General features: G+C 37.6%; 1 protein-coding gene across 2 annotated transcripts in view; it reads left to right on the top strand.

Moving 5' to 3' along the window:
• Window positions 1-3,858: 3,858 nt before the first annotated feature.
• PPP4R4 (protein phosphatase 4 regulatory subunit 4) overlaps window positions 3,859-26,283 on the top strand; it is a 74,312-nt gene continuing 51,887 nt past the window's right edge. Inside the window, exons 1-3 of one of the 2 annotated variants that reach the window (XM_026079527.1) lie at window positions 3,859-3,938; window positions 4,288-4,360; window positions 4,857-4,930. Coding sequence is in view for 1 of the 2 variants with exons in the window: in XM_026079526.1 (XP_025935311.1) it covers window positions 4,244-4,360; window positions 4,857-4,930 (191 nt within the window). In the remaining variant the exon portion in view is untranslated. Of the gene's footprint in view, window positions 3,939-4,209; window positions 4,361-4,856; window positions 4,931-26,283 lie in introns of those variants that run through there. The other variant, XM_026079526.1, reaches the window with a different exon arrangement.

Here is a 26,283-nt window from a genome sequence, read left to right as displayed (position 1 = left end):
AATTCTGGTCACCTTAATTCAAGAGAGATGAAGTCAAACTGCAGCAGGGGGGAAGAGGCCAATCAGAGTGATCAGGAGAACTAAGAGCCTCTTTTATGAGAGGAGACTAAATGCTGAGCTTAGCTTGTTTAGCCCAGGATTAGAGGAGATGTGATTGTGATCTTTAAATACCAGGAGAGGAAGAATGCTTTAAAGTACAATGCTGGCACATGAAAAAAGTAGGTAAACTGGCCAACAGTAATTTTAGGTAGGAAATCTGAAGTTTCTATGGCAACCAATGAGTAAAGAATACTTGAAGGCAAAAACTGGTTAGTTTTAATATCAGGTTTGTCTTGTTTATGACAGACTGTTGTCATAGCAAGGAACTGGACTCATTGGCTACCTCTATATTAGGAATATAAATTGTGGTCTTTGGCTTTGAGGCAGGCTGGCGTGACCATGTCCATACTAGTAAACTCTCTTAACCTCCCATATAGGGCACTTTTATCCTTATTTCCTGTGGAGAATTGTCTGGGTTGGTGCTAACTCCTGACCTGAATGAAGGGACTGTTTGGGAGAATTTGTGCTGGCCTTGGGGACCATTCTGGCAATGTAAACAGTATGGAGCTCCAGCCCTTGGGCCCATGCCCAGTATTGTTTAATTTATGTAATTGGTTCCAGAGATTTCTTCAGTTCCCTGCTCCTTGTTAAGGGTTGAGAAAATTCCCCATATAATATTGTATAGGCCTCCATACTTAAATACTGACATCATTGAGATTTTTGCTATTGTTGTTCTGATTTCTAAAATGTAAATAAATACTGTTTTATGTGGATAGTTCAAAAGTTAGTAAATGTGGGCAAAAGATGTGTATTTTTTAAAAAATAGAAAAAAATCACTTAAACTTCATAAAGCAATTTGCTGTTAAATCCTACTCCAGATCAGAAATTCTACAAGTAGCTGGAAGGTATGAGGAAAAATAGCACTATATATTTGCTGTGTTGTTATTTTGTCTTCATGCATGTGCTGTTAACTGCTTTTGGAGATAGGACACCAGATTAGACACAGCAGGAGAGCTATTTTTTCTTAGAATAAAGAATGCAGTGGTTGTAATCTTACAAATGTCATTCTGCATAAAAAAGGATATCTTCTGTGTACATATAAAATAATCTTAAACCCTTTTTGTGTCTTAGATCTTATTGGAGAGTACTAAGTTACAAGAAAGAATATTGGAGAACACTTCACAGGTGATGAAAGCATAATAAGTACATTCCAGTGTTTTTCCCTTATACCCTTTTTAATTATATAGTTGTTATAATGAGTTGACAGAAGCGGCAAAAGAACAATCAGAAAATTTTGCAAATGACAATAGGACAATGAAGCAACAGTTTCTTAGCAACAAACTGGAAAAATAGGCTAAATAATGTTTTTATCTTACTGAGATTTGTATATACTACATTTCAAGAATTGTTCTAAAGTAGACAGATTTTTCTGTGTGGTTCTTTTAGGTTAACGTTCTTACAGGTTTGCCTCCACATGGAGTTTTTTGAAGAGTAGCTTTTTGAGAACACATTCTTCCTTGGAGTCAGAATGGAATAAGAAATCTTGTTTTGGAGTATCTTAATCTGAAAAATGTATTTAACATTTATTAAGCTAAGCATTAACAAAACATTCACCTTTGAATCTGGACTTTTATATGCAAACAAACTCTTGCCCATTTCATTTTCCTGATGCAGCATTTCCACATCAGGAACTTTATCTAGATTGTGAATTGAAAAACATAAGTCTCAGTCATGCTTCTAGTGAAGTCAAAGTAGTGTGGTCATTAATAGAAGGAGGAGGTAGTGGTTTAAGTATGAAAAAAGGAAATGAGGGGAGAAATATGTGGTTAAGACATTAGATGGAACATCAGAGCTGCATTTTTGAAAGGTTTGGTGAACTGCAAGAAAGAGCCATCTTGGTGGTAGTGAACAGACTGAATCAAACTTCTGCACACTCAATTTAGGTGCTGAGTCCTGGCAGAACTGTGATTATGCAGTGCATGAATTACATAGTGTACAGTAGGAAAAGGGCATTTATGCTTTCTGGAATATTAACAGAAAAAAGGGAAACAATAGAAATGTTTAATTTAATTTTGTTTTTTAATGAAACTCTTCATTTCAAAATGAAATGTCTGCTAAAGATTAGTCTAAATAAAAAATATGTAAAAAAGTTACTTTAAGCCAAAAAAAGAATGAATTTTGAGTTGACGCAGAATGTATTACTGTTTTTTTTTTTTTTTTTTGCTTTTCTGAAATAATCCAAAAATATTCTACTGAGTTTTCCCCTTTTTTTTGGCTTGGCCACTGCATAGAAAATTCTAGAGTTTAGTCCAGAGTGCACACTCCTTCTCTGAAATCATTTCTTGGCATGTCCTTCTATATCCTCCAAACCAGGTCTTTCATATCCCAACTGATTTAGGCATTGCAACACATTCTGAGACTTCCTAAATTTTTAGCTTCTCTGTGAATAATTTGATTTACAGATTAATTCTTTGGGAATGTGTAACAGGTAAAGTAAGAATCACAGGCTTTTCAGAGCAATTTCCAAAATATAGACACCTAACTGCGGGGTAACAAAGCCCTAGAAAAGGGCTGCAAAGGTAAGAAAAAAGATGAAGAGTGGAAATGAGTCTTCATTGTAGACCCACCGCCAAGTATGTCAAAAGATAAATATTTTTTTTTAACTTGGGATTAATTTAAAAGCATTCATCAGGGGAGGAACCTGCTTTGGACTTTTCATTAAAATCAGAAAGGCTTATAAAACAGGAGGCTTCTTGTGAATAATTCTGTTTTGAAGTAGTCCTGGTAGTGGAATGGGACACAGGGAAGGTGTCCTAGCACACCTGACCCAGAAGGGAAGGGACACTACTCAAGCCAAGGGTGTCACAGCAGTGGAAAGGTGGCCCTGTGGGGGCCACAGCAGTGGCAGGGGAGCCCATGGAGGCCATGGGAGTGGAAGGGGATCCCTGTAGAAGCCGTGGTGGTGGAAGGGGAGCTCCACCTGGGCCATGGTGGTGGAAGAGGGCTCCATGGAGGCCATGGTGGTGGAGGGGGAGCTCCACAGGGCCCACGGCGGTGGAAGGGGAGGAAGTGGAGCGGGGCCGGCTGTGCTGCCTGAGGCCCCCGGCAGGAGGGGCTGGGTTGCGCCCGGAGCCCGGACGGGGCTCGTGCGCCAGGGAGCGGCCCCCGCACAGAAGCGCCTGCGGCGGGCCGCGATGGCGCAGAGCCCCCTGCTGCGCGTCTGCCCCCGCGCCCGGGAGCTGCCGCGGCACGCGGAGGGGCGCGAGGCGGGCAGCGGCCGCTGGGGGGGCGTGCCCCGGCCCTCGCGATGAGCGGTCGCGTTCGCATATTGCCGCGCTCGGGAAGCTCTTTTGCCCCGCCGAGGCCGCTGTAGTGGCGCGTTGCCCCGGCGACCGGCTCGGCGGTGGCGGGGCGGCCCCGGTGCCGCTGGCTGGGAGGCGGCTCCGCGGGGCTGGCGACGCGCGGGGGGCGCTGAGGCGCCGGAGCCGGGGGCCGTCCCGGCGCGGGCGCCGCGGCACTCGCTCCCTGCCGCCGGGCGGCGCGGGGGCTGCGCGGAGGGAGGGCGCCGGGGGAGGGAGCGACACTGCGCCACGGCGGCCGTCCCTCCCCCCCCGGGGCGGGGAGGGCAGAGACGGCGCCCGGGGAGGCTTCGCCGGCCCGGGGGCTGCGCGGCGGGGCTCGCGCGGAGGGCCGCGGCCGCTCCCCCACCCGGCGCCTTCCGTGAGGACAGCGGAACGAGCCTGCGCTGGAGGAGAAGCCGCGGCTGCCTGCTGCCCCCGCCGCCCCCAGCCTCGCCTTCCTCCCGGGCCCCGAGGCCCCCTCGCCCCCCCGGCGACCAAGGGCAGTCCGAGAAGAGAGGAAAGTTGGCTCCAGACTCTCCCTCCGCTTCCTGCGCCGAGGTAAGAGCGGACAGCAGCGAGCCGCTCCCTGCCCGCCCGGGGGGAGCGGCGCGGAGCGGCCGGAGAAAGTTTGCCGGCAGGAGGCTGTGGCGGAGGCGGGCGGCAGCGGGGCGGCCGCTGCCGCAGTGTGTGCGCCGAGGCGAGGCTCCTTCTGGCGGCGGGGCTCGGCGGCTCCCGGCAGCAGCAGAGGGAGGCAGGCGCTGCTCGCAGACTTGGAGGGGGTGTTGCGTGGTGTCAGTCCTTTCTCCTTCAGTGCGATGTGAGACTCGGAGAGCGCATCGGTTGCCAACGGCTCTAGTTGTTACATGCATCCAATAATCTTCTTCTCCAAAATGGATTTTTCTCAAAGCAATTTATTTGGATACATAGAAGACCTGCAGGAACTAACTATTATAGAAAGGCCAGTACGCAGGAGCCTGAAGGTATATACTTCAAAATTGAATGATGCTTTAAAATCTATTTGAAATCGTTTCTGCTTGTATTTATGCACTGCCAACTGACCAGGCAGTTTATTTTTACAGCACCAGAATATTAAAGATCGTTTTCAGTTATGCTGGAATATACAGTCTTGACTTCTGTATAGCAGGAATTTAGTATTTTCGGTGTAAGAATGTTAAGCTAGAAAAAATAGACTAAATTAGGCCTTTAATTTATATGTGACTTGTTTATGCAGTGTTTTAAATGATTAATAATGAGAGTATCTGACATGAAACTGTACTTTTATTATATCCCATCTCTTCCTGGTGAAGGATTTATTTGACTGAATTTGAAATAATTGGCTAGAGATTTCAAGGATTAAATTCAAATTACTCATGTAACTATCCTTGAATGTGGGGAGAAAGGGGTCGTTTTAAGAAGACTAAAACGAGGAAATAGTATGGCATTGTAAATTCATAATCTCTGTTTCACACTTGGCAGACACCAGAAGAAATAGAAAGATTGACAGTTGATGAAGAACTCAATGATATTGAAAGGGCTGTTTATCTACTCAGGTATTTCCTAAAATATTATTGTGAAACACTGCTGACCATCATGCTGACATACAGATTTTTGTGCTGTTACTCTTTAGTCCTTTTATTTTCTATCTTTAAGTAGTAGTTGTTTTATACTTTCTGCTACATTAAATATATAGGCAAGATAAAAATAAACACTGTCATTTTGTTAAACTTTGATGGAATAGGATGCCTGTGTGGACGTACAAATATTTCTTTGCTGAGTTTCTAATATGGCCCTCACCAATGATGAGTTGTACTTCATCATCTTTTCCCYTGCAGTTGGTTTTGCAAGATTCCCTTAGTGTTGACATTAATAAGAGCAATCATTCAGTGACTTCATATACACTCTAGGGCATGGGCAGTTACCACAAACTGATAACAGAGCTGTCTGAGCAGATTGTATATATTTGGGCTATCTGAAAAGAAGACTTAAAGATTAGTTTCGTAGTCTTTAGGAAATACTGTAGAAGATATTTTAATATTTATCTGTGTTCTGTTTTTTCATTTTATCTTCCTCTTTAAAGTACCTATTTGCAGTTACTTGAATAGCTTAAATTTTGATGGTTTCTAACACAGATCTCTTTCAACTCTGCTGCAGAAGTCATCTCTGAGAGTACAAATGTTCTGAAGGATTTTGATTTGAATATGCATTTTAAACAATACCTAGTAATTGGAGAACCAGCTGCAGCTCCCTCTCAGTTTGCTTATTCTGCTGTTTTAAGTGCTCATGTAGCCTGTGCCTGTACTCAATTTTAAAAATATTTTTTTTTCAGTGCCTTAAATGTGGCATTACTTTTAGGTAAGCATTTTTGTCCACTAGTAGTATTTTGATACTGAATTTTATTTGTGTGGGTTTTTATGCCATTTTTTTCTTAAGTAATGGATTTTAAAACTTCTGCTACTGCAGATAGTCCCTGTAATCAAAGTAGTCTTCTGGCTCTAGGGAAATCTGGAGAAACCATGTGGTTGCGTATCATTCTAGGTTTTTTTTATCTCACAGCAATCAGCATGGTCGTCATCTTTTTTTTTTTTTTTTTCCCCCTCTGTGTAGCAGCAGATCTCTTTGCTACTTTCCTGATTAAAGATTGTGTTTCCAGCAATATGTCATTACTGGATCATTGCCTGGTTAAAGGGTAAAAGGTTTGACTTCATATTTTTCATCTTACTAATTGCTTTTCCACTTGGCTTTGAACTCTTCTTGACAYCCTCATCTACTTTCTCTCTACCTGACCAGCTGTTCTGGGGGACACAATATTCTTTTCCTTGTGATGAAGTTCTTATTCTGCCTCTTTGTAATCCTTATTGCTGAAAGGTAGCTTCATCTCTGCTTGAAAAGCTTTTTGCAAGGGAATCACCTGCTGTGATTTTCCAGGTGCATTTATACCTTAATCCAATGGAAGCTTTTGCTGTTCAGTAGTGCATTGCCTTTCCTGCACTGAGTGGAGTATAAGCAAACAGAGCTGAAAAGCTGTCTAACACAAGTAGTATCCTTTTTATAGTGCATAAGTGCATATATTTTTGTCTTTTCCAATGTTTTTATCAATTATAATACAATATCCCTGCTTTTTCCTGTTTGATGGTAATGTCAGCCTGGTCTTTTCATGCCTCATTTTCTCCCACTGATGCATTATTTGCCTTCTTTCAACTTGTCCCTTATGTGGGATTCTCCTTGACATTATCCCATAGGACACTGTCTTTTCTGAGTATTCCACTATAAAATTTGCGTTAGCGAAATTGAAATGCATTGTCAATGATGGCTGTGTTATGTTCAGTTTGGAGAGGATGATGCTATACCCATATCCTTAACAAAACCTCCCCCTCCCTAACCCAAGAACAAGAACAGAAACCAAATCTCTCACCTTAAATATCTACAAAGAGTATAAAAAAACCTTCATGTTGTGTCACGTTGTCTTCTTTATTGTCACTTATTTATATAGCCCTAATCTGCAAGACAGAGATTTTTAAGTTACTGAGGGGGATATCTTTAAAATAGTGGTGCTTGTACAGCACAATGGAGCTGAGTAATACTGAATGAAGCCTTTGTATGATACAGCAAAGCCAATATTTAGTAATTAACTTATATGAAAGTCCAAAGAGAGTCCTCATGTTGTAATGGCCTTCATTCTCAACAAAAACAAAAACCGCAGCCACTTTCCTCTTGTTTTCTCTTCTCCTTTCCTTTCAAAACACCCCCAACCCATCCTGTTCACCCTTAAACTTAGATAACACTGGTYTGTTGTTGTTGTATGTTCAGTAGAAACTCATTTTTCTAGATTTCTGCTTCCAAAATCTTTACTGTTGTAGTCTGCAAACAGACRCATTGGCACCCTACTTTGAGTGATTAGTATAACCTTTTACTGCCTGAGGTTTTTGATACCTGAATTGCTTTTTTTTTTTTTTTTTTGGCCCACCCTGCTGAGACTGATTCTTCTTATACTGTGTAGATGAGGAGGTATTAATTTCCCAGATCTCGTATCTATTTCATCAGTTCATTCTTTTTTGACCTCTTGTTTTACTTGCTAATTTGACAGTAATACTACAGAGTTTCTGATGTGTTCTTTTAGTTCTTGATGTCACGGTTTATAAAATTGTTTTGCCCATCTAGYGTGTATTCATATCAATCTAATGATTATCTTATATTTCCACAATGTCTGTATCTAGCCATAATATCTTGTCATGTTTTGTAAATTCCTGATCATTGTATTCTCATTATACATGTATACTGAGCACATAGTAAGGACATTGACGTATTAATACTGATTGGGATCTTACTTTCATAGGGATATGTTTTCCTTTTAATTAATTTTCTCTCATTACCTGTCATATTTTGGTTTTACATTTTAAACTACTAATTGTAACTTTGATAATCTTAACAAGTGTCTAATATATATGTTTGTGGTTTTGTGGGGTTTGTTTGKTTGGTTTTGGGCATTTTTTTGAAGGATGACTTTGCTTTCAGGCTCCGCTCTTTTTTGCCAGTACTGCTATTCAGAAAGCTATGTAATGAGCTGGACTGATGAATTGATCTAGCTAAAAACTAATAATTTATAGTCAGATTAGTTTTCAGCTAAATCAGCTCCTTGATTTGGCTCACTCTGTGGATATATAAACAGTTGTGCAAGCAAAAGGAAGGGGCTCAATAGCTCTCTTGATGGCCAGAGTCACTTTTAGTATGAAATAAGCATGGGTGGACTGCAGCCTTAGAACATTGTTGCTCAGAGTAATCAGTTTTAATTAGTTCTGCAATTAGACTGAGCAAGTTCTGATTTAATAAGAACGTGGTAGCAAATTGGGCTGTCATTTGTTCTAATCTCAATTAACCTTGATTCTGGTTGAGGAATTGGTCTCCCTTAGACCAGGTTATCAGGGATGTTTAGGAACTTCCTGTTGAAACWGAATGAATTTAGGTGCTTAAAGAGAGTGAGATATCTAAGTATCTAAGTTTTAGAACTTAAGCTCAAGTACTTGGTGAATTCTGGAGGGCTAACTGGAGTGACTGGAGAGTTGTATTCTGTATGTGTTTTGGATGTTGCTGCCCCTCTAGCAGAAACAGGAGAGGTGAATTCTGGAGGGCTAACTGGAGTGACTGGAGAGTTGTATTCTGTATGTGTTTTGGATGTTGCTGCCCCTCTAGCAGAAACAGGAGAGCAGAATAACTATGTGCATCTCATCCATGTTGGTGTCAATTCAGATGACTTAGCTGAAAACCATTTCATCAGCAGATGAAGACAAGCTGCCAGACCTTGCACTGAGGTAGCTGAATTCTTTGCATTTCACTGACTCTTCTGGGAAGTGYGACCTCTGGCAAGAGAGTGGCAATAAGCAGCCCAGGGACAATAATTTTTATTCTTGCTATGAACTTTTGCCAGTGATCTTAGTTTCCATGTTTGCTGATGTCTAGTTCATGTTGTAACTTTTCTCTGTCTTACTGTAACATACCATTTTATGGCATAAAACTAATAGCAAAATATGCATTCTTTGTCTGGTGTGAATCTGGCTTGAATATAGGGATGTGTACTGGTATGCACACTGTATAGTGTTTGTTTTCTGATAGGTTTCCCCAGTGGCTTTACATTGTTGAGCATATTGTATTATTTTGTATTCAGCTACTTCTGTTTGTTTGTGCTTGCTTAGTGCTAAAGCTTCCAGGCCTTGACATTTCTGTCATATTCAAAATAACAGAGTAATAATGAGCTATTAAGGCAGAAGATTGAATTATTCACCCTTTTGGGAGCATACTGTACTTTTTATTTGGAATGATCCTATCTTTCAGTGTAAAAAATAAAACCCCTCCAAAGCATGTAGTGTAGTTTTGAAGACACAATTGATATTTTAGGTAAATTGGAAAGAATTCAATGACTAGAAACTTAGCATGTTTGCATAAAGATGATCAAAAATGGCTTAACAAGATGCAGCAAAATCAACTAGAGTATTCTCAAATTTTAATGATCTCTTTATTCATTGTATATTATTAACTACAAGTGTCAAAACCACTAACAAGATGTTTTGTTTTGTTTTTTTAATTTTCCTTTTCCTACACCTGAAGAACCAATTGTAAATATTATACAGAGCAGAGATTAAGATAGTGCTCTTGGAAACCTCAAAAAATGAAGAGAGAGAAAAATACCTCTTTCAGTTTTCCCACTTCTCTCAGGCCATAATTTCATCAGTACATTAAGATGGCAGTGCCAGTCCTTTCCCCAGCTGCTCAGTCTAGGCTCTGTGATACATTCTCCCTTATGCCTGCACAAGCAGATTGGATACTTAGCTGAGCCAAACTTGAACCATGAAAATAATGGTTAGTTTTAAACCAAATCAGTTCTGTGCTTCAGTACCTCATGCAGCTGAAGAAACGTTTGTGCCAGCACAAGAGAAGTGGGTAGTGGCCTGGGAACAGGAATGAGTGAAATGGCTTCTTTGAGCCCTAGCACTACATTTGGCTGGTTTATGGAACTGATGGAGCTAGTGTCTCATGTTACAGTTTCACAATCAGGTTTAAATGATTGAAGCTCTCACTATATCAAAAATAGTAGTTCTTTTCTCCCATACCTGACTGCATGTTTCTGCTACTTTTTGCATGCCAGCACTAATAGCATTGCAGCCTTGCAGTCTCAGCCAGATCAGGGAATTGATTTGACCTATAACTAATTTTAAGTTTTTCAGGTACATCACTTCCAACAAAATGTGCAACTGCATGACCGCTCCTGCTAAGATAAGTGGGGTGCATGAGGGGACAGAAGTCACAGCTGGAGGTGGTGGTAGACCACCTTTCCATCAATAGCAGAATAGATTTAGGTCAGGCTAGGCTGATCTTGACTCTATACTTTGTCTTTGAAATCAAATACTGATTGAAATAATTGGAGAATATAAGGTATCAACTATAGTTGTGTTTGAGCCCTTTGACATTAAATGGGTTTCTTGAAGTCTGCATGAGCGCTGTGATGTGTCAGATCAATGGTAGCTCTTCCTTATGCATTTACAAATTTTCCTCTGGAGATGTCAATTAGATTTATGTTTCAGAGCATCTGCTTGCATGATATAATAAAAGAGAAACTAGGTAGCTGTGTGGATGCCCATTTCAATAGTAAACACAGTTGAATGAACTGTGAGGTTTTTTATGTCTAAAACCTGCCCTATCAGCCAAGGAAAACCTTATCATGCTCTCTTAAAAAAAGATCTTCATGAGAATCTCCAGCTAAATATTTACAATATTTCCTTGTTTCTATGGGATGAATCCCATACAGGGATAGCATGCTGCTCAGCAGGAGGGTGAGTTTGTTTTGTTTTTGCTCAGATGAGCATTGGCATTTAATAAATGACTTTAACAGCTGCACAGTTCATTTTGAGATGACACATAATTAATGTGCAAGTATATGACTCTAATAATTCTCCTTTATRTTACCTTCCTTACAAAGCTCCCACTGTTTATAACAACATTTTGTACTTGTAAGAAGCTTTTATCCTCATGCTGCTCAATATTACTAATTTATGTTTGTATCCTTTGCTTGATTTGGCAAGAGATAATGTACTAGTACTGCGCTAGTTCAGATCAGGAAGTGAAGATATATCCAATGGAAACTGCAAGAGGATATAGCTGGGAAAAACAATGTTTTGAATAAATCTAAGGTACAGACTCCTCAAAGAGTAGGTCAGGCTGCCCATTTAGGGCAAATCTGAGAACACTTTCACAGGGACACTTGTCCTATAACATAGTGACTGAAATATGCTAATGACTGAAAGGAGTTTCTAGTGGATTTTTGCTCCTAGTGTTTTGAGGACAATCATTATGGCCAGCTTAAAGCATAGGGAGTCCTTCTCACATCATGGTATGATGCTTCCATGGTCCTGCTGACTCTGACTACTTCACAGAGACAAAGAGAAGCAGAAGCAGTTAATAGTGTGCCAGCTGCTCTTCCCCTAAAAGCAGTACTAGACATCCAGTTTTGAGAGTATCAGGGTAGTAGCATGTGCTGTTACTTATCCCAAAAATCAAGTGCTTGTCTTTTGTGTAAGTACTTTTATGAGATTCTTCAGAACAATGGTTCTTAGTGCTGTTATGTGCCTTCACAAACATTTCAGTTCAGAGCTCTTTGAGATGCTCCTCTAGATCTCCACAAAGTGAGGCAGATAACATTCCATTATGTATTGGTTCACATTTCCACACTTTGTTATTGTTATGTGAGGGGAAGTTGTTTTTCTGAGGTGAAATTCTAAGGATTTCAGGAACAAGGACTAGACTTGGGTCTATGCCTGTCCCTTAACTGTTATGCTGTGACAGGAATAATTAGGAATGAGACATGAAATAGTTTCACTGAGGTTTAAAACTAATCCTCTTCTCTGGGGTATGCTTGTAGAGCTGCTTTATTTAGCTGTTAGCTAAATAAGTTGGCTTTAGCAATACTAATGCTTTTTCTTTCTCCCCTTTGTTCCACCAGCTGGTGGTCTAAATGCCAACCTTGTGATAAAGTTACACTAGCTCTTTGTCAAGTCTTGGAGCTTGAAGCTTAATGTCACAGAAAAGAAACCAGGTCTATTTCATTACTTAAGCAGAAATCTTAAAACAGAAGAAAATATGATGGGAAGTTCTCCTCAGGTCTTGAAGACAGACTGAAAAGGAAATTGGAAGCAATTTTTTATAAACACCCACATTTCTATGGAGAGGACTTCTATTGACATAGTCTGGCAAAACCCATATAATGGCTAAAGAATCAACTGTTAAATTACACACTATTRTAGGACTCTGTGCCTGAAAAAGACAGTAGCTTTAGATTCCGAAGTGACTAGCTCCAGGTTCCAAAACTGATACTATAAATGGTATCTCTGGCCAAAGATAAAATTTTTCCCTCGGAGAAACACTTTTAAAGATACCCTAATGATTCAAAAGTAGCAAGAATCTTTTTATCTGAATATGATAGCAATGGAAGTGCTACATAACTGTTCTCCAAACAGTCTATTACTAGTTTTGCATAGCTATCACATTCACTACAGTTTTTGAAGTTTCTCCTCTCTCCGTGAATAACCTTGCTAATCTGATGGAAACATTTTTAAAAACATGAAGTCTTTCCCATCGAATGTTTATTCCCTATAGTCTGTCAGATGAACACCAATGTCTAAGGGAGAAAAATGGCTTTCTGCTTTATGAGTCATGATAAAACAAAATGTGAAAAGAGACAAAGAACCACTTGGAAACTTCTGCTAGATCTCTTAGATACGTCTGTCTGAGGCATGCCTTATTGCCTCCTGCTGATATTTCTATACAAGCAGGAAAATGTACCGGATATTTCACATCCATGTTAATATTTGACTGGATTCTTGATAAAGCAGATATTTTTATTTAAATTGTGCTTACTTGGCTTCTGTTGCATTCACATCAATGTTTCTGCATCTTTCTGTTTCCAAAGTCCCCTAAGAGGGATTAATGTTAAGGAATAAAAGCATCAGACTCTCTCTCTATCTTCACAGCGGTTGTGTCAGGAGCAGTTTTCTTTATTGCATGTTGTTGGGTGGCTATGGGTTCTGAGAATGGGAACACCTCTGGTGCAGATGAGCTGAGTTGTTCCTCATCAGTCATATCAATTCACAGCAGGACTGAGTGGAATTGCTATACTCTCTTGAACTTGTTAACTGTCATTGAGAAGACTTTGGCCATCTACCCCTTAAGTACTAATGGATTTTAGATACCTGACCCATGCCTAACAAACCCTGTGGCTAGACGGTATTCCTTAGTCATTGAGTAATTCCAAAATTGCGCTCTCAGAGTTTACAGAAACATGCAACAGTGTGTTTTTTAGTCCTGATGATCCTGTATAATTCCAGCCATACTATTCTTCTATGGATTTTAAATTTACTATAGCATGAGAAAGTTAGGTTCAGGCTGAGTATAAGCAGGGATAGATTAGCTGATATGAATGGAATTTTATCATTTTTACAGTGTGTATGGATGCAGGCTGAAGGCAGTAACTAGGAATCTTGCTATTATTGACTTTGTTTAACTTTTAAAGTAGTTAGTAAGGTATTAGTAGCTCTTCAGACTTTCTAAATTTACATTTTCTGTAAGTTATATAAATTAGAGTGCCCAGCACCATAGATTTAAAGTTATTTAAGTTATTCATCCATTCTTGTTCTTGTCCATTTTTCAATAATCATCCAGTTTAGGAAAATTCTTCTGGCATTGCAAATAGATCAATAAAGACATTTTCTCCTAAGGCATTTTTCTCATAGGTTTTCAAAGTTAAATCTTTCACTTTATTGTGAATAAAATTCCCTTCCCCTCCCCCCCCCAATGGGCCTTAAATCAGAAGGATATTATTTGTTTTTATTTTTTAAATAGTGATGCGCTATAACTTTGCATAAAATTGCCACAGGGTTTTCTGGAGCAAGGGCAAAGATATACGCATAAAGTCTTGGAGCACTTTGTTCTTTTTTTTTTGCTCATGAGAATAGCTTTGTATATGAATTGTTAATTGTGCCTTGAACAAAAAGAGTGTGAGTTCACATTTCTGTAAGTAAAAACAGTGGATTAATTTTAGTGGGTATCAACTAGCTTTTTTTCCCCGTTAACCATTTTTTAACAATGAAGAACAATACTAAGCACTAGAGGCATCACAGGTCTAATGCTAAGATTAAATAGTACTTGTTCAAAGCTGCCTATATAACTCCACCTTGACTCCCCTTACCAGCTGGAGAGCAGGAAAGTTGGATTCAAGCTGAGTCCAAGCAGTGATAGTTCGACTGATATGAATGGAGTTGCACAGGAGAAGCCTTGTTGCACTCAATTACACCCCAAAATTTTACTTGCAAAAAATAAAAAAGGGGGATGATTTACTGTTTGCCTGTACTAYATAAGAAGTGCAGCTGACCAGCTTGTGGTTTGAGTTTTCAAGGTAATGCGTGCTCTCTAGTTTCTACCGAAGTTGCCTGCCAGCTTCTGTGACTCGGTTTCCTTGTATGTTAAATGGGTATGAAACTATTCAAACTTTTAGAGATGTTGCTTATCCTAATACGTTAATATTTCTAAATTATATTGAGGTGAGGGACAGTTAAATGCTTTAAAAATGCTAACTGTTTTCTTTGAGAATATGAATTGATTGTATTGTCTCTGACAGAATAAGCATATGTAAAAGAGAAAAGTGAAGGACTTCTGCTTTAATAGACATGTTTACATGGTAACATTACTTATATTGCTGTGCAGGCATGGAGATAAAAATGCTGGCTTTAAAGGGAGAAGCAGAAAAGATGCCATTTTCACTGCTGATATTGTAGCTGAGCTTTTTGAGGAGGAGGATTTATGTCCATATTAAATAGCAAAACATGAGTCACTGCCTCATTGCTGCTTGTACCAAAATTCTTATGTTATAAACAGTTAATCTCCTTTATATAATTTCACTGAAAAGATCTGGATTAGGGTACCTATTATTTTGCATTTTGGGGAGCTAGAAGTTATTTAGGATATAGTCTTCAGGTCAAAATTTATTTTTATTTTTGTCTTTTACAGCTGAATTAAGTACAAACCACTAAATCAATGGAGAAAAGAATGATGACTGCTTAAAACTAAGCTATTTCTTTAGTACATGGTTTAACATAAGAATATTACCTCTAATTTCTTTCTCCATATAAGGCCAACTGTAGGTGCGTTTTAAGGCTTACTTGTAACTTCTTTTGAATCTTGTATGCTTGTTATATTATACATGAAGAAAACACTTGCACCATAAATTTGTGATAAATGATTAGGTGCATACTGGTATGGAAAATCAACTCTTAAGGGCAGATAAATCTTCTTGCGCTTTGATCACTATTTGAAACTGATGCATTAGAGAGTAGTTAGGTCAAGAAAATTAACATCAGTGTCTTTGAGTCTTTTATTTATTTATTTATTGCTAATTCTTAGGACTTATTTACTCTTCCAGTGCCTCATCTAACTTACTGATTTAATGAAGAGGGGGATTTTTCTCATTAGGACTCAGTTTACGTGCTTTTGGTGAAGTAAGGAACTATTAGGTAATTTTTTATTCTGTTGCTCCCACTTTTTGAGTCTGGAGTTCAAAAAGCTGATTTTTCCCCCCAAATGCTAATTTTTCCCCTTATAACTGTATAAGTCTTATTTTTACCCTTGCTGTCATGCAGTCTTCCCTGTGACTGAGAGTTTGCCTTAAACTCATGGTCTTCAAAAGACTGTATACCGCTTGAGATGGTTTGTATGACACATGTAGAGATGTTGTGGTCCCTCTGATATACATATAGAACTTCAGAGTTCTGGATACACTGAAATAACATTGGAAATCTAAGCACCAGGTGCTATTTTTTAAGGTAAATTCTACCTGTATATATACACTTACAAGGATGTCATGCTAGGTTCCTTGTAAAAGTATTGTTCATGAAAGTAACGCATTGCTTTAATGTTCCACAGTGAGTTTAGATTAACAATTTACTGAGCCGCTCCTTTTAGTGGTCAGTAATTGTCCGATACATTTTTAGTTATCTGTGAGGTGCTTCATTGCTTGTGAAAAACAGAAACACAAACACAATAAAAGGAAAAAAAATGCAGTCTGGAAATAGTGTTGTATCAATGGTTACCTTACTGTAATTTTTCTGTTTCCTTTGTGTCAGTAGAAGGATGTTGAAACCAACAATAAATGGATAAGCCAGATATTCAGGTAGTTTAAATTGGTGTGCTGTGAAGGATCTATGCAATTGAGCATATTTAAGATGCATTCAAAGGAAAGAGATATTCTTTTCTTCTAAAGATGATTCTGAACTAATTTTAGTAAATGTGGGTGGAATTACTGGTAAATGCTTTATTTATTCTTTCCATTGCAGAATGTCAAACTCCTTTTGGGATAATTGCACTGTTAGAAATAATTTAAAATATGAGTATGTGAGGAAAAAATAGTCTAACAAAAGACCATTTAAGATCATAGTAGTGGTTTTGAAGGTAGAGAACACTATTAAGACTAAGGTCTGGGATTATAATTACCTAAAACCTCATTGGGTAGGTGAGAGGATCCTGGCATTGTGTTTGTAACCATTTTAATGGGAATCTAAACAGATGAATTATCTCTCTRTATATTATTATATGTATTTTTATTTACAGTTTGAGATTATTCTGCCAGAGAGCTGGAAATTTGAAAGATTTGTTTATGTTCATTGTATAATCTTGTTTAATTATCTGTCTACTCCAAACCCTGTGCTGTCAATTGAAGAAATTCCATATATTTCTCTGAGAAGTGAGTCCAACTTTCTTCATCTTAATCAGCTGAATTTCATCCTGCTTTCCAAACTGAATGTGAACCAAGTAAAGCACCTTTTTTTTTTTTTGTTTGACTGAATGTGAATTAACAACAGCTTGAAATGGGAGTAATTTTTAGTTATTCTCATGTTTTTGTGGGAAAGCTGCCCTTGATCTGTGGTTGCTTCTGATGGGTAAGGAAACAAAACTATAGCCAGTAGTAATGTCAGTTTGACATAATATTGTTGATGCATGTAACTGCTGCAATCTGAAGTAGATATCTAATACTATTTGGAAATATTTGAATAATGAACAGATAGAGAACAAGCAAGGCTTACCACTTCCAAGTTGTCTAGAAGCTAATTTATATGAGGGGAAAGTTCATGGCTTTTTTGTTTGTTTTTTTTCATGAACTCTTTCTTTTGGGTGACCAGGACCTTTGAGCTTAACAATAATAATTTGGTAGAATCTTAGTGTTATGGATTTGAAGTGGTTCTGAAGTCACAGTAAGATATCCTTGCTTGGGAGAAAATAACTGCCTCAACGGCTAATGCTTCAAAAGAGCTTCTAAAAGTTCAGCTATATTTTTCACAATTTTACTCGCATAATTTTCAAATTGAAACAGGAGCTCAGTTTATATTTTAGATAGATATTATTATATATATCTATATTATACTATCATCTACCATATATATATTATGCAGATAGATATATAGAGATACATATGTAATACTTCTTTTCTCTTGAATAGGGGGAAAAAATACTGTGTGAACATAGCTTCAAACCCCTGAGTGTAGTCTGTCCTTAGCAATTTTTATTTTATCTGTTCCTTCTGGCTTTTCATTTATTCACTGACTTAAGCTTCTGCATCCTTCATTCTGTACTTAACATTCATTATAATGTCTCTACTAGACATGTCTCTGATGTCTCTATTCTTATTTTTCCATTTTCTTTTGTCCCCTCTTCTGTGTGATTTTGAAAATGGATGGTCAACTGGTATACCAAATATGTTTATGTATGATTTGCCTGTTACAGTGGTTACTGCAGCAACTTAGAGCTTGTCATTCTGGATCTTGGAAAAAAATGTCCCTTCTACAAAGTTTGTTTGTTTTTTTGAAAGATGGCTTAAAACTTTAATATTTTAAGTCTTAGAGGTTTATGGTAATTTCAGGCTTTTGCCATAGTCCTTACCTTAAAACAAACTCTTGCTTATATAGAAAAGGCTTTTTTAATGAAGTAGTATAGAAGCAGACCAGTAATAATTGTTTTCCTAAGCTGTGATGTATTTCTCCTACAGCTATGCAGAGGAATTCCTAGTGGTAGGCTGATGGAATTAATGTACCATACTCGGGTACTAAATAAGTGATTGAAGAGTCTCATAGCTAGGGAAGRTGTGAAGGAAGGTGATACCTTCTTTCTGACATGTTTTTAGGCCTAGAAGCTGTTCTTCTAAAGAAGAGGTTGAAATGTACAGATACTGCTTTCTGGCTCAAGAACCTTTAAAAACTTCTTATAAGAAGATTCTCATCAACTTCCACAAATGCTAGATTAGGGCTAGTAAGAAAATTGTGAATTGTGGAATTGAGGCAGCATGGAATATATCATGGTCAGAAGGGATGAGAATACATGATAAAAAGACACACAAATAAGTACTGATGTGSAAGCTTTTGGATGTTAGGTATAATGCCCCACATTTATAAGACCCCTGAGTTGAAAAAGACTCTTAATTAGATGTTAGTACATCTTAGGCCATTTAAGGCATTTGTTTCTTTCATGCATGACAAATAGTTATCACTGTGGATGAAATATATTGATGAACAGATAAGGCTGGAGAATGGAAAGAGATCCCGTGTCTAAATTAAGCTATAAGATAAATTTGGATAAGCAGAAGTAATTTACCTTCCTAGCATTTGGCTAGCATCTGTGTTTTTGTTTTGTTTTTTTCCTTGCACTTCATATGTAGAAAAMTAATGGGTCTGTTATTTTTTTCAGAAGGGTTCTTACAAAGTATAATGCATGCTGTGAAATGTCAACTCTTGTTGAAAGTGAAAACTGTAAATTCTAAGTCGGTGGATGATGACTGGGCAGAGGGGAAAAATAATATCAGCTACTAGCTCATTTGTGTTACATCACCTGGGAATTGGAAATTGCATTATCTTGATCTTGGAGTCAAAAGATTGGTCTTATTAAATTTAGACACAAAATGAAAAACATTGAGATGAACATTCCAACCAGACACCATAAGAAATGCAGTATGCATTATAAATTATCTAAGGCAAAGGAAGCATTTACCTTTTAGGAGACTAGTAATGTTGATACTAGACTAATATTTGGGAAAAAAAACACATTTTGAGGCACTTTTGTATTTTTTTAAACTTTTCTTAAAATTCAAGGGAGAGAAGCTTAATGTTTCCGCATAGTAATTAGTGTCTGAACCCATAGAAACTTGTGATCTGAGAAAGAACCAAGTTATTGTGTGATTGTAGTACATTTGTTTTGGCACAGGATCAAAAAGAACTATTTGTGTGAATTAGAATTCTTCTCTCTTTGACAGTTCTTCAGCAAGCAAACAGAAATAAGAAACTTCAGTTGACCAAACTGATCCTGGTAAACAAGGTTGCTATGAATACATAACTACTGAGCAGCTAAATATTGGTTTCCATTCTTGTTTTAATTGCACTAGAAGTTTCATATGTAGTGGTGCATGTTCACAGAATGTACTAAGATGAGATTAATTTCTTCTTTGTTTAATATAAAGACTGTGTAGATATAATTCAGATGTGCTATAAAATGACCAATGTCACATAAATTTGAAGATTAGGAGGAGAAAGTGATTTTGAAAAAATAGAATTTTTAATAGAAAAGAGTTGCAATGTCAAATGTAAGAAGGCAGTCATGCAGGGATATTATCAAGACTTCTGATAATTTAAAATGAAAACTGATCAGATGTTACAGTTTCAGATTTATTCTGTCTTATTTGCAGCTTAATTTTAAAAGCTTAAAAATACAAGTGCAGATTCTTCTCTTTATTTGATCTGGCTGGACAGGTAACAGGGGGGTGGGTGGAAAGGGTTAAAGGGCAATGTTACTTGATGTTACTTTGGTCATGTCACAGTCCTGAGCTTAGTTTGTCTCCCTCTTCTAGAATCTTGCACTTTTTCGTGTATTTTGTATATGTGAAGGCTTGTATACCTAAAAGTAAGCATGTGTGTTGGTACATACAGAAAAGGTCCATTGGCTCCTGGGACAATTTAAATTAGTTTGGGGGTTAATATATGTTGTGCCCAGCTAACTGTGGCCTTTAAAGGGTGCTCTAATAGACTAAAATTGCAGGAGTAAAGCTCGGGACTCCAAATATTGTTTCATCATATATAATATTATAATATAAAGTATAATTAATATGATGTATAGCTCCATAATTATCTATATGTGCCTGAGTGTATGAATGAGTAATATCTTTTAAATTCTCATACTAGCTTTCTCTGGAAAGAAAGCCTATTTTTCTAGCAGTTACTGTTTACTGTGCCAGAAATGTAAGCACTTTGATACATCTGATGTCTGTCTTTAAAAATATATCCCAAATATTGTATTTCCAGTTTCAATTCCTGGGTCAAATTATTAGAAAAAGACTTCTTATTTTGATTCAAAATATTTTTATATGTTATGTACAATATAATAGAGGATAACTTACGAATAATTTCCTACGACGCCTACATTGTTTATGAAATCTCCTTTGTAGTATATATGCAATTTCAAAACTGTGTTAATATTTCTACTGCTTTTCAGTCTTTGCTCAACTCAGCCTCTTAAAGGAAATTACTTTAATGAAGTGACAGATCCTTCCATGGGACTGAGTCTGTTTATTATATACTTACAACCTATATCAAATAAATAGGTGATTAGACATGTTACCCAACTTAGATTTACAGAAGTATACTTGAAATGTAAACATAGATAACACTTTCTGAAATAAAAATTAGTGCATTTCAGATATGCTTTACGCCAGTGTTAGGAAACTTTTACAGAAATATCAGATTGTCTTATATGAAAGGAGAATTCATTTTGAAGTAAATTTAAAAACTAATCTTAAAATCACTTGTCAGTATCCATGATTTCAGGACATTTTTCTGTTCTGTAGGATGTTTTTGTTACCAAAAGCCTGAAATTGTGGAATCAAAGACAAAATTTAAAAACAAAAACTTCTTTAAGTATCAGGTTTTACTTAGCAAGAGTAGTCCTGAGAAGGCAATTTATTATTTTTTAAGACTGAGTGTCCCTTTCTGTATAGGAAAGATTGCTATACAAAAATCTTCACATTAAAAATAAAGAAGATGGTTTAAGGAAGTCCTATGGGCCATGTACTCTTGTATTATTGACAGAGATATTTTTCTGCTCTTCTAGCTTGCCTTGGCAACCAGTATATCRTACAGAAGGAGAACTGAAATCCTGTAAGGAAAGTTAGTATTGCATAATTCTGGAAAGGGCTAAATCCTGTAAGATACTGAGCTTTTAAATAAATAGGAAATTAAATTTAGTATCTTAGAAACAATGAATAGTTTAGGTTGATGTGGCTCTGGAAGCCATCTGGTCTAATGCCCCCCTCAAAGCAGGGCAACCTTCAAAGTTGAATCTAATTTTGGTGTTAGATTAGGTTGCTCAGGGTCTTGTCCAGCTGAATTTTGAATGTTTCCAAGGATTCCCCAACCTCTGGCACTCTGTTTCAGTGCTGACTACTTCCTTGGGAATTTTTTTCTTTATATTTTATTGGAATCACTATGATTAGTTTCTTAAACCTTAATATATGAGGCAAAGTAGAAATTCTGTAGTAATGATCCCATATCAGGTCTAATAAAAGCTGAATTTAGAATGTATCATAAGTGCATTCTAACCTTCTGGATTTGTACTTTCAAAGCCAACCAAAGTATATACATTTTGTGAAAACTAAGAATAGGATTCTGAAGAGCTCTTCTATGTTAGTCAAATCCCTCCCTCACTGAAGTCAGTAAAATTTTACTTTTGTTTTAAACAAATGCAGATTTAGGCCAATACAAAGCATTTTGAAATCTTATACTGAAAATAATGTCACTTACAGGGTGCTGAGTTACCATTGTAATCCCTTGCATCCATCCATCAGAACCTTTAGGTTTATAAAACTAAATTATGCAAAGCAGAGACTTAAGTGGGTGATTCAGCAATGACTATTTAGCAAATAATTTTTGCTGAACTGAGGCAGTTAGCCACAGCATTAAATAAAAGTCAGTTCATAAACACACTGCTTTAGTTTGAGCTTGGGTAAACACTGTACCTTATTCTTCTCTTTCATGCTGTATTCTGCTCCTGTCCTATTTTGTAGGCTAGTGCCAACAAAGGAGAGAGACATGTAAATCCATTCTTTTTCTAACTCCTTTGYGGTAACATTCTCTTGGGCAATATTCAGTGACTAGTCTCTCTGTGCTGTAGAGGAAGCAGCTTTAGTCTCTTTCATTCCCTTTCAAGATACAAATGTTCCTAATTGAGTACCCAGGGACTTTGGGGGACTTTCAACTTGCACCCATTGCCTCTTGTCCTTCCACTGGGCACCACTGAGAAGAATCTGTCTCCATCTTCTGTAGTCCCTCCCATCAGGTATTTATACACATTAAATAAGATCTCCCCGAGCCTTCTCTTTTCCAGGCTAAACAGTCCCTGCTATCTAAGCCTCTCCTCATATGCTGGATGCTACAATCCCTTACTCATCTTCATGACTTGCTCCAGCATGTCCATGTCATTCTTGTACTGGGGAGCCCAGAATTGGGGTGTCTCAGTGCTCAGTAGAGAGGAATAATCATCTTCCTTGACCTGCTGGCAACACTCTTTCTAATGCAGCCCAGGATACCGTTGGCCTTCTTTGCCACAACAGTGCATTGCTGGCTCATGTTCAAGTTGTTATCCACCAGGATCCCCAGGTCCTTCTCAGTCCCCAGTTTGAACTAGTGGATGGGATCATTCCTCCCCAAGGGCAAGACTTTGCATTTGCCTTTACTGAACTTCATGAGGTGCCTCTCTGCCTATTTCTCCAGCCTGTTGAAGTCCCTCTGAATGGCAGTACAATCATCTGGCGTATCATTCACTCCTCCCAGTTTTGTATCATCTGTGAACTTGCTGAGGGTGTATTCAGTCCCATCATCCAGGTCATTAATGAAGATGTTGAACAGTACTGGCTCCAGCCTCGACCCCTGGAGCACACGATTAGTAACTGGCCGCCACCTAGACTTTGCATTGCTGATGTTACCAAGCCAGTCATCTCATTGCAGGAGACTGTCAGTTTGGTCAAGCGTGATTTCCCCATGACAAATCCATACTGACTACTCCCAATCATCTTCTAGTCCTTTGTATGCTTGTAAATGGTTTTCAGGAGCTATTGGTCCAGGCTCAAGATAGTCTCAAATATAATGTAGACTTTATCTCATGAGGACAGGAAAAGCAAACAATAAAAATAAATGCAAGGGCTAGAGGGAGGGACCTGGAGCTACAATTGTTTTTTTGAAATACCAGCTCTTTAATGAAGCTTGTAGTTAGATCAGTTCTGGTACCACCAGACCGGGGAGCCTTCCCTCCCTGGTTGAGGATTCCCAGGAGTGTTAAATCACTAGTATGTCCTGTAGGATGAATGCAGAAGATGAGTCCTGAAGTTTCATATTTAAATAATATTATCTATATGGATTTTGCTTACACAAAGGAGGTAGAGCTAAATTGCTTCTAAGTATACAGCTCTGTTGGAGTTCTTCTATAATTAGTACTGTTAATAAAGGAATAGGTTCTTTATAACATTGAGCTTACTGTGACTCTGAAGGAAATAATTATTCAGTAATTATTTTGATATACTTTTGAGTCCAAAAAAGTCTTAATCTGACTATTTAGCAATAATTCACTTTAATCCTGGAGATTTTAATATTTAAAGAAAAGAGAATCCATGATGCAGCTTCTTTGGTAGAAATAGAAGAAAAATTTTCCACAGTTGGAAAATTACAGGCTGTGTAGGTGTTGAAATGCCTCCTGATTCAAATTCGTAATTGGCAGCAAGCCAGATACTAAGCGTTTCTGGTTTAAAGGGGAACACTCCACTTTTCATTTCATTACTTACTCAAAAAACCACATTTTATAGCAGTTCTAATTTATTCCATCTTGATGTAAAATGAATAAAGTATTCAGTAAAATACCTTCTACAAGTTACTTTGACTTTTGCATTATTACTGGCTAGTACAAAAGTACACATCTTTTCCTTGATGAGGCTGCAAGTTGAATTTTATGAAATTCTGGTCCTCATCCACCCTTGTGACCCTTTTTCACTTTGGGGGCTCTGGATTTCCCAGTTCTGCTTTAAAACTTTGTTGGAATTAGCATGTCATATTCAAAGAAATGTGCCATAAACAGGAAAAGCTTTAATATTCATTGTTTTAAATTAGATAATAAAATAGTTTTGTATAATACAAAAATATTGCAAGCTGTAAATAGATCAATTCTTAATCTTAATTTAAATCCTTTTTCACTGGGTGACACAATACTGTCCGCTTGTTGAGTTTAGATGTTGCTGAGAGACCATTTTTTGTTGAGAGCTCATACTTGTTTTGCAAAATGAGACTGTAGAGATATCAATACTAAAATCTATCTGAAAATGTGTACTCTAGTTGTTTCTCCCTGATTTTGAATGCCTTTAAAAATGGCTTTAGTATAGCTTTGACCATCAAAACTTGTCAACATTCTTGTGTTTACAAACAACACTTAAAATAGACTGATGTAGACAATAGCTAGCCAGAAAATTGGCTCCTAATACTTTTTAAGAAAATCACATTAGCTTAATTTTGCATCAGTAGTCTGATTTTATTACAGAAGATTAAAAAACTAGAAACTTACTGATACGATTTTTCAGTTGTAATACATGCTGTATTTAAAAAAAAATAAAAATGCAGTATTGGATCAGTCATTTTCTGTGTTCCAAAATTAAGATAGATAGCAGAAGAAAAAGATGACCCCTATCCAAAAAATATAGGAAATGTGGATTACTTTTATATTCCGTTYGCAAATTTTTTTTCCTTGGCCTTGAAATTACATATCTTCAATTTGTCTTGCCTTTTAGGTTGTTGAATTTTTTGGTTAAGATTTTTATTATTACACTCTCTTGTGAATTTCCATGTAAGTTTTAAGTATTTCAGTATAATTTTCTGAAAGTTCAGAAAATGAGAAAATATATTTGAGATGTATAAAATAATAAACATTTAAATTAGCATTGTTGTTCTGATGACAGAAGAAAATGAAGAAAATGGAAAGTGAGGGAAGAGACACTAAAGTCATGATCCTTCAACTAAATTATCTGATGTTAAGATCACATGGTAAATCATGGTTATAGATAGAAATGGAACTCAGGATCTGCTAACCTTGACCCTGTTAACCTTTCTTCAGACCATGCTATCTCTGACAACCAAAAGAAGACCCAAGTAATTTATGAAAATTTGAAATAGCCACATTTAACAGGAAAGAATACTTTTGGGCTGCTGCTGTTATAACCATAGTTCTCAGCTTTGCCTGGTAACATGTATAGTTAGTTTTACATGTGTGTTAACCTCCATCCCCAGCTATAATTTTTATTTGCTTTTAGTTATTGTAAATGTATAGAAACAATAAATGTGGAGTCTCTGCTCTGGATATGATTCCCAGATTTTCCTTGGTGGGTCAGAATGTTGCAGCCTTGATTATAGCACTGTGCAATAACCTCAGTACAGCGCTCACAGCTTGCTACTTCCTTGTTACTCATTGTAGAATTTATGATAATTCTTCTTCTATTTGGGTTTTTAATCTTTGTAATATTGAAGAATTACATGGCCCGCAAATAAAAGACAAAAACACTGGTTCATGGAATTCATGGTGGATAACACTCATTTAGAACACAGTTAATGCCATTAACAAGTTGATGGTATACTGTTGTTGACTGCTGTTGAAATCTGGAAACCAGTAATATTTGATTCTGTCCCAGATCAGTTATTTTAGTTAGGTGCTGTAATTGTGCAAATGTTTCTGAGGGTGCTATATGTTGTTATGTGGGAAACCAGTGGGACTACTCCTAGTGATAAAGGTAAGCATAAGCTGGCTAAGGCTTGTAATGCATTTCTGTGGGCAGGATCTGTCATTTGTTTACAATGCAGGTATCTACAAGTGAGCTAGGCTTTGTGTCTGCCTTTATATAGGCAGTAGGGGGAAACAGGCATTTGTAGAGTACAGTCTATCTGATCTATTTATGCTGAGATAAATTGTTCCCTACCAAGACCTGTTTCTCTTCCTTGATTATAAAGGAAAATTATCTTAGAGGCAGACACACAATCTAAAGTTAGGTCAGGTTAATTCAATCATATATGCTGAACTTCAGACATTCTTTGGAAGTACTGGCACCTTTATGTTAGATCTGTACACAGATGAGATATAAATGCAATAGCAAGATTTACCTTKTTTGGAAGGAGAAGTTTTTGTTGGGGCAGAGCTTTTCCCATGTTAAGACTCTTATGCGGAATGATAGTTTGTGAGTTTGATAACTATTCTTATCTACAGAATGGAAACCTAATACAGAAGTGAACTGTTGTGTGTATGACTACTC

The sequence above is a fragment of the Apteryx rowi genome, unplaced genomic scaffold (genome assembly GCF_003343035.1).
Source record: "Apteryx rowi isolate R43461 unplaced genomic scaffold, aptRow1 scaffold_5, whole genome shotgun sequence".
Taxonomy (NCBI): Eukaryota; Metazoa; Chordata; class Aves; order Apterygiformes; family Apterygidae; genus Apteryx; species Apteryx rowi.
Note: the sequence above shows the minus strand (reverse complement) of the source record. Positions and strands in the feature narration are given on the sequence as shown.